The following is an 8,883-nucleotide window of genomic DNA, read 5'->3' as shown; positions in this document are numbered from 1 at the left end:
GGAATCAAGCTGAACAGAAATAAAATTTGCCTTTAGCACTAGGCATAATTTTCACTGGAACAGAAAGTAGCATGTTGCTGTTGGACTTGAAGTACAAGTCCTAACTTAAATCTTAGTGGGTCCTTCCAAGTTCTAATTATGTCGACAGTCATAGAAGAAGCAGACTGGAGCCAGCATTTGACACTCCTTTATCCTCCCAGGTAGATTTAAAAATCAATTGTCTCCTAAAAATTAGAGATATTTCAGCTCCAAAATCAAATCCTTGATCATGGAAAAATAAGAGCAGCTTTTGAGATTGTTGTTTAAAGACAAATTAGTCTTTAAATATGTTGGGATAATTTAGTTATTTTGCATGTAAGTCTAAGTTTAGCTTTAGTTAGATTCTATTGATTTGCACATGCTTTGGAATAATATTACCACAATGTGTGAATATTCTAACTCAAAAAAAAAAAACAACATGGATTTGAGACCCTTCCTCACTCACATTAAAAAAAAAATTCCTCTTCTACTGCCTGCTGCTGAATTTAGAAAACGGCTAAAGGATTTTTTTTTTCTCTTTTAACCAAACTACTTCTTTTTCTAGCTAATATTTATAAAGTCCTCTAAGAATTACTTAAGCATAATAGTTTGAGTTAGTATTTGATATAGGCAGTAGTAATATTGAAAGGCCCAATCTCCCATGCCACTTTTGTACATTTTATGTAAATCTTCAGTGCTCTCCTTATAGGTTATCAATGGACATAAGTATATGATAAATAATGATTTATTAAATATTCTCAGTTCCTTAGTTTCTCCCCTGGAATATCAAGAAAGTCATTATTGTGAGGTTTATATTATTTTTCTCTCCCCTGACATAGTTTTGCTTTTGACTGGATTAGGGCACATATTAATAGCATGGAAAATTTAGCATTAAGAGCTTGAATTCAATTTCAATTGAGGAGCAGAGATGGAACATTTTTTAAATCAAAAGTTTATCCCCTCTACATAAGATAAAATCTCCTTCCCATGAAATGGGAGGATCTTAATTTTAGCCCATAGCTTTTCCTACAATGAAGCCTTATGTCTCAAACTGTTATAGACCATTTCACATTTTTTTTAAATGAGAAAAAAAAAAAAAAAACAACCCAAAAAACCTCTACTGAAGTATGATCCCTGCAATAAAACACTCAGCATTTCAGAGTAAAGCATTTCCTACCTTATTCATTATATATGACATTTTCATTCTATTTATTTATCTATCTTATTCTAGTCTCTGTGTACTATTTTATTTCTCCTTAAACACCTGACTAGAGTAAAGCAAAAATTAGATACAATAAAGCTTTGTAGTTCTTCTCTCCTACCTGTCATTGGCAGCTTCTGACAGCCAATAATGAAAAGTCAAAGTCAAACCATTTAACTCTAAGTAAATGAAAATGAATTTCCAGAGAATAGATATTTTTATCATATGAGCAAAAGGCACAGTTGTACACTGACAACAAGGATAAAGATGTAAATATGTAATTGTGCTAGCTGTGTGTATATCATATGTATGTATTCAGAGTTAAAACATTATAAACTCCTCTTCTACATCTCAACATAACCTGATATGTATATTTTAGGTGGGGGAAGGGGGGTGTACAATGAGAAAGTATACAGTTTAATGTTAACTGGAGCCCTTTGGGTTGGAATAGTGCCAAAGCAACTTTCAAAATATTTCAAAACAGCTGCCAGCATGTAAAGATTTTAACTGAAAGAGTAGAGTAATGAAATCTGAATTACTAATGAGGGAATAAACATATTTTGCTTAAGGTCCTTAATGAACATAAAGATAAGAAGATCCAATAAGGAATTTGTCTCTCATGCATGCAAACCAAACTTCCAAATTTTTACATGTAAGGACAAAAACAGTGAAACAGACTTATCACATACATCCTAAAGTAACATACTGTGCAAGTCTTCTTTGCATAGTCTGTTTATTTCTATTTTAGAAAAGAAAGTTTCTGGAGGGTAGGAACCATATTAATTCTCTTAAATATGGATAGTTGAAAGCTTGGAACTTTGAAGTTGAATGTGCTCATTAAACTCTACTTTAATAGTATCAAGTATAATTGAAGTAGCTTCAGCATATCTTGTTTCAAACGTCCACCAGCAAATCTCACATCTTCTTTTGAGGGAGACAGGTTTGCCCTTTGGGCTTGCAAGAAAAACTTGCCCTCCAAGAAAAAGGGAAGCAGGACCACATATTTCCAGACCAGCTAGTCCATAAAATAAGTAGCCAATAAAATAAAATCGCTAGTCTTTTCTATTCATAGAATCAAAGATAAATTTAAAAAGAAGGATGATATGGTCTATAAATGCAACTCATTGATTATGCAGAAAATATTTTAAAAGGGAAAATGTCTATTTTGGGCAAAGAGCACTGTACCGGTTTCTGGAACCTTGTAGCACATTTAGGGGCTGCCTGCTGATCCACCGGATCTAACCTGGAACATGGTATTACATACTGGAGTTAAACCATACATGGAAGCAGCTCTGACTGGCTGGGAACCACCTAGACGTCAGACGCCAGGCACAGGCACCACCCCCAATGGGCCAATAATTCAGACATGCTATTATATAGAAAGCCACTGTCTGCATATATGTTCCTTTTAAGCCTCATTGGTCAGCCCTTAACTGGACTTCATTTGGCCTGCAGGACTGCTGGCCTTGACCTTATGCAGTCAGAGAAGGAGAACTTTTCTCAACCCCTAGAACATCCTTGACCTCTCCATAATTAGCGCGAACTCCCCTTTCTTTCCATAGGAAAGCTTGCGCTGAGCCAAGGGGTGGTATTAGAAATCTCTTCCGACCCAGCCCTGAGGATTAGAGGTGGGGTGCGGAGAGCAGGGAAACCGGCGTCCACCCGCAAGGCCTGGCCCGGCCGCAGGGCTCCTGGTGGGAAGAGGCCCTCCCACGTCTGTGACCTGATCCCTCCCCGGTGGCTTTCCACCTACCCCTGTGCACCTGCCCTCTCAATAGAGCCCCGACCCGCGCCGGTTCAGTGACTTCGTGTTTGGCCACTGAACAAGTAACTGTTAATAGCTCTGAATGAAATGCCTTTAAACTAGGAAAAGGCCCCCTTCCTAGGAAGGAGGTAGACAGGACCTCGGTTAGATCTTCAACTAACTCGTCACGCCACAGATGCTCATTACGATTCTTTTTACGTGCAACATGTGGGGGACGAAGCAGTTTCATATCTCCTGGTATTATCTGCCGTCCAAAGCATTTTCTTTGAGAGGAAAATGGAAACGCAGCTGCGCCGTGGGCCCGGCCAGCCAGAGCTGGGGCTCCCTCCCTCTGTCTCCCTGCGGCTGCCGGGCTCGGGCGGCTCCTCCGGAAACTGACTCGGGTTAGGGGAGCAAAGAGGTTGCGCCGCCAGCGCGGGACGCTGCCCGAGCGCGGACCGGTCTTTGTGCCGCTGGGCTGTTTTCCCGGAGTCACGAGGATGGAACGGGAGCCCAGGTCTGCGGCGAGGGCAGGCGTCTGGCCCCCAGACCTGGTGCGGGGACACCGGGGCGGTCAGTCTCTACCACTCTCTTCCTTGGCAACTTCTGGCCAATCGGCCTAGCCCCGCTGGGTCCCAGCGGCCGGCTGAGCCCCAGGCCCAAAGGGTTAAGCAGGTGCCTCGCCCGGCGAGGCGCTATTGGCCGAGGGTCGGGCGGCGCGGCCGCGGCCACCACGCTCCGCCGAGCCCAAGTTGTGTTCGCGCGGCGGGCGCGGCGGCCAGTCGTTCCCCTAGCTGCCAGGCCCGGGCCTTTGAGCGCGGGGCGAAGAAGAGACGCGAGAAGGAGATGGGGAAAACCAACAGCAATACCAGCAAAGCGTCCCGGGGGTAAGGGCGCGCCAGAGGAGGGGAGCCCACGCCTCGCGTTGCTCAGGGGCTGCACCCTCCGCCAGACAACTCCGGTCCAGTTTCGCGATCCGGAAGGAAGAAGGAGGAAGTGGGGCCACGCGGGGGTCCCAGGCGGGGGGTGGGGGTAGCCATTCACTCCTCACTGCCCCCACCCATTATACAGGCGAGGAGTGCAAGTTGTCATTAAAAAGGCGCGCCCAAACCACGGCATCCCGCCTTACCCCCTAAAGAAACACTGATATAACAATGTGGAGAAGTAACTGGAAGGCACGAGAAAATAAATGCACGTGTTTTCTCTTTTTGTTTCCCTGGTGGTTGGAATTTGCAGAGTTCGCCCCAGCTGTGGCTGCTAATTTATTCGTTTCATCGTTTGAAAGGGTCGTATAGAGATGGATCACCAGGGGCACAACCGGCTCCCTTTAGCTGGACCTACAGTCCCCACCTCACAAGTTTGTCCAAGACCAACATGCCCGCCCACCAGGAGCGAAGAGAGTCCCTTCTTATAAAGGGTTGAACAAACTCTCCGTTGCACAAAAGCGCCCCCCCCCTTCCTCCTTTGCACACCATCCCTCCTTGATAAGCATCAAGTTCTCCAGTAGTCCAACTTGCAGTTGGCAACCCTCGCGCTGTCTAGCGTAGAGAAGACGGGTAGAGTGAGGGGTCCTGTCCGGGAGGGGAGAATCTGCGCCCCCATTCCTGCACACGCGGGCTGGAGTCCAGGTTACTGGAAGCCGCGGGAGGCGCGAGCCTGCCTGGATGGTGGTTATTTCTCTAGAGAAAAGAGGGGGAGAGCGCGCGCTCGTCTTACACTTTGGGTCGGAAGTGCGCGGTGTGTGTGTGTATGTGTGTGTATGCCTGTGTGTGTTGAGGGGGCGGGAAAGAAAGGCACCCTCCGCTCGCAGCCCGTCATTCCCTTGCACCGGCCAAGTCCTCTCCAAGCCTCCCGGTGCATCCTTCCTCCGCCACCCCCTCCCCTTCTTCCCTCAGCTGGGCTCGCGCGGCGCAGCCGGAGCAGCCAGTGAGAACAACATCCTGGAAAGAAGGGGGAGCACCACCGCCCCCCAAAAGAGAAAAAAGGCCCCACCCTGACACGTTTTGCTGTTTGCAAGTCCCTCGCACTCTCCCCCCCCCCCCCCGCACCTCCTCCTCGCGCTTGCGGCACCCGCCCCCCCACCCCCCCAGCCCGCTGCGCGCACATCAAAGCGCCTCTCCGCCGCGCACAGTGGCCGCGGCTCACTAATGGGATTGCAGGCTGGTGCCTGGCTCCGCTGCTGCCGCCGCCGCTGCTCGCGCTGCTGCTGCTGCCGCCGCCCGAGCCCCAGCCCGAGCCCCCGCCAGCCCGAGCCCAGAGCCGCCGCGCCCGGGGGCCGAAGCCGCGGCGATGATCCGAATATTTCCGGATTTCAGCGTGCAGGTGACGGCCGCGGCGGCCGGCGGGGCGGCCGCGGGGGTGCCGGCCGGCGCGGGCATGGGGAGGGCCGGCGCCGCGGCCAACGGCACCCCGCAGAACGTCCAGGGCATCACCTCCTACCAGCAGCGGTGAGTAGTCCCGCCTGGGCTGGGATAGTGTCCCCCCGCTCCGGGATGCTGGGGTGGGACTCACTTTGCCTCTTGTTTTGGCGTTACAACACACATGCACATCGCCAGGGCTCACTTTGCTTGCCCCTCGTTCTATAGATAAGACAGAAAAAAAAAAAAAATCATTCACAATTCAGACTGAAAGGCACTCAGTGTACCGACGAAGTCGAATCACCCTGTGCGTTCTGCATGGCCCCAAATCCAGAGTCTCAGCCCGGCGTAGCCAAGGAGTTACAGCGAAGTCTGAGACACAGCACAAGGTGCTTTTGCAAAGTTTTGGGATCCTCGTCCCCTTCAGCGGAATTTTCTCAATGCCTCTGCCGGGTGCGGACCCGAGCTGACGGGCAGCCAGGGGGGCAGTTGATCACCTGAGGCTGATTGATCATTTGTTTCCAAACAGAATGGGAACGGTTTTCAGGAGAAGCTGTAGACTTGCAATTCTTACATAATACTGTTATCTTGTCACCTGTTACTACAGGGAAATAGAGCAAGAAATCCGAGTCTCCTTGGCGCTGTTAAGTATTCATTTTAAACGTATTATAATGCAAATGATAAGATTCAGAAATACAAGTTAGGAAGCAAATTTTACAAAGTTAGGTTAGATGGTAAAAAGGAAGTTTTCAAGTATTTCTTGTCTGCATTTCTTTCAAACATTTATAGATTTTTTTTTAAAAATTATGGGTGTGACATTGAAATAGGAAACATCATTTGATTCAATTAGGAAAGAAAGGGGGAAAATACTACCACCAGCACCACCAACAGCCCTAGAACCCTGAAGTTTTTCCTTAAGGACAACTTGCGATGTTTCAAGATTTTATCAAAAATGTAATCCACAAAAATGCCCTGAGAAAAACTAACAATGTAGTATGAAAGGTAAACTTCCCATTTGTGGGATTCAGTTTCATAAGAGATGAGAGAGAGAGAGAAAAAAAAAAAAGAACACATGAAAGTGTGAAATTAAATATTTGTGTTTCCCAGATTGCACACGATTAAACATCTGAGAGATTTGCCAATGGCATTTAACTTAAAATATACACAATGCATAATTCAAATAAGAGCTCCTATTTTTACCTTGTATTTCAAACTTCATTGATTTGAGAACCTTTGATTTGAACCAACAGTGTTTAAACTGAAAAGGTTAAGATAATCTATCACTGCCATATTTTGTGCCTTCTAACCAATGGCTCAGCGACCAGAGCAGGTTTTGCATAACACACTGAATGTTTTCCAAGTTGATGCCCTGTATTGCATATATTCTGTAGAGAACTTCATTATATGCTGTGAGTATTGTCAGAAGTTTTAAAAAGAGAGTCTTAACAATAAGTCAAAAAGAGACTATTTCATGTTAAAGAGATTTTAAAAATTGTTTTAGTTCAGTGATTACAAGAACCTTTAATACAAAAGATCTGGGAATTTTTCAAACATAAAGGACCAGGAAAGAATTAGATTTTTCCTTCTCATGATTCAGGTATAGTTTTTTTTTGTGTGTCACTTATAAAACATTTAAATGACAATAGAATACATCGGTCACTTTAACTAGGAAGTACAGGCAGTAGTCACAATAGTGTCGTCTCTGAAGTAGGGAGTCAAGGGTCAGAAATGTCAGAAGGCCTTTGGATGATTTCAGGGAACTCCAGGGAACTTCAAGTAACCCTTAAGATATGAACTGGGCATAAGAAATGGTCATGAATTTCCAGCTTTTATGTTTATTCTCTGAGTGTTGGTGTCTGTCACCATGAAGATCTTCCTGCCAGTCAGCAGCACCCAAGGGTAATCCTCCATGGTCCCCCACTCTGACCCTGAAAGTGCTGCAATGCTTCCACGTTCATCTTTGAATTGGGGCCACTTTATCAAGTTTCTGAATCCCAGTGCAGTTCTAAAGATTAAAGCTTTAAAAAGATTCAACTCTAAACTTTAGCCTGCGGGATGTGTGTTCCCTTCTCTTTTTTATGTTCTCTCATGTTGACAGAAGAGAAGGTGCTAGCTGTGAAAAATGTAGCTCTCCATTTCATTACTCAGATATGAGGACACCTGTTACTACCTTTAATTTTAGTTAATTTGGGGACAGGGGGATGAGTCATGGGGGAGGGCTAGAAGGTTATTGGCATGGTCTTAGTCACAAGTCCCCTGTCCTCTGGAATTTTATTGGGAATGTAGGCCACCTATTTGTTAGGTAGTAGGGGCTGTGAAGGGCAGACTTTAGTCTCCACCTCAAGACCTGGATATGTCTGTTATATATAGTAAATGGTAACATCATTTAAAAAAAAAATGCATTAACTTCCTTCCGAGAGTTTGATGAGGAAGTGACAAGCATAAGGGGGTTTTCAAGCAAAGAGTCACCTGTTGGGAGAATACAAGCTTCTCTCATTTGTCATCTTTTGGTAGAAACGCCCTAAGCTGACTGTCTTGCAGCCAGAACTTCCAAGCAGGCAACTTTTCGCTCTGTCTTCCAGCCCATGTATATTTTGTACTTAAAACTTTCCACTTCATTTTTCAATCACTCTCATCTTCTCCTACCTGTAGAGTGTACTCCAAAGAGAACTCGAACATCATCATGCAGATTAAACACGTCTGCCATGAAAAACACTTAGGTTTTCCAAGTTTCTGACTCTCAGCCCCACTATACTGAAATGTAGCAGTGAATGGGACCTCTTTGAGAGTCTGTTTTTTCTTAAGTTTAAAGTAAAATGCAAAGCCTCTCCTAGAATTGATGTTTTCCGTCTGGCTCTCATTTTTTCATAGTAGAAATGCTTTGGGAGTCCTTTCTGCTTTCCTGGGTGACACATGACTGATCCAAGTCTCTGCCTAAAAAGCTGCCCACACCCGGCAGAGCGGTTTCGTGGAGAAAAATCTCTGACCAAGGGCTACCTAGGCAATAGATTCCAGCACTGGCCCTGCACCGAGTGGCCCTATCTCTAGGCCTCTCTGAGCTGTAAAATAAGGACGCGGCTAGGCTGGATCCCGGAGGGCCCGAAGTCCGGTCTGGTCCCAGGTGCCCAGGCGGGAGAGGCGTTTTATCTGACTGCGTTTAAACTCCTGGGGATTCACTTGTGAACCCAGGGGTCTGCAGAGTTGATACATGCGTGAATAATGCAGGTTGCTCCGGGCTTGGAAATGCTGCTGAGAGCGCCCGAGCCACAAGGTAGCCTGTGCCGCCGCTCCGCCAGCCCAGAGGGGCTCTCAGGGCCTCTCCGCCCGCGCACCCAACCCGCTTGTCCCCGAAGGCGCGCCCGGGACGCCGGGTTGCCTTGCCCGCTGCCGTGGGCCTCCCAGTTCCTCTCTCTCGTTTCTTTCCTCCTGGCCGCGATACTCCAGAGAAGGGAAGTGTTCGAAACTGCAACTGAGTGGCGTTGTTGCGCCGGCAGCCGAGCTTCCCAGTCCCCCAACGAGAGAGAGAGGAGAGAGAGAGACACGGAGAGAGGGAGAGGGAGAGA

At 46.7% G+C, this 8,883-nt stretch overlaps 1 protein-coding gene across 1 annotated transcript in view; it reads left to right on the top strand.

Annotated features, from left to right (window-relative positions):
* Positions 1-5,339: 5,339 nt before the first annotated feature.
* Positions 5,340-8,883, top strand: part of NPAS3 (neuronal PAS domain protein 3) — a 954,232-nt gene continuing 950,688 nt past the window's right edge. Inside the window, exon 1 of the mRNA XM_040256781.1 lies at positions 5,340-5,410. Within this exon, the coding sequence (XP_040112715.1) occupies positions 5,340-5,410 (71 nt within the window). The remainder of the gene's footprint in view (positions 5,411-8,883) is intronic.

The sequence above is a fragment of the Oryx dammah genome, unplaced genomic scaffold (genome assembly GCF_014754425.2).
Source record: "Oryx dammah isolate SB20612 unplaced genomic scaffold, SCBI_Odam_1.1 HiC_scaffold_16, whole genome shotgun sequence".
In the NCBI taxonomy this organism is placed as follows: Eukaryota; Metazoa; Chordata; class Mammalia; order Artiodactyla; family Bovidae; genus Oryx; species Oryx dammah.
This window is presented reverse-complemented; position numbering and strand designations above follow the sequence as displayed.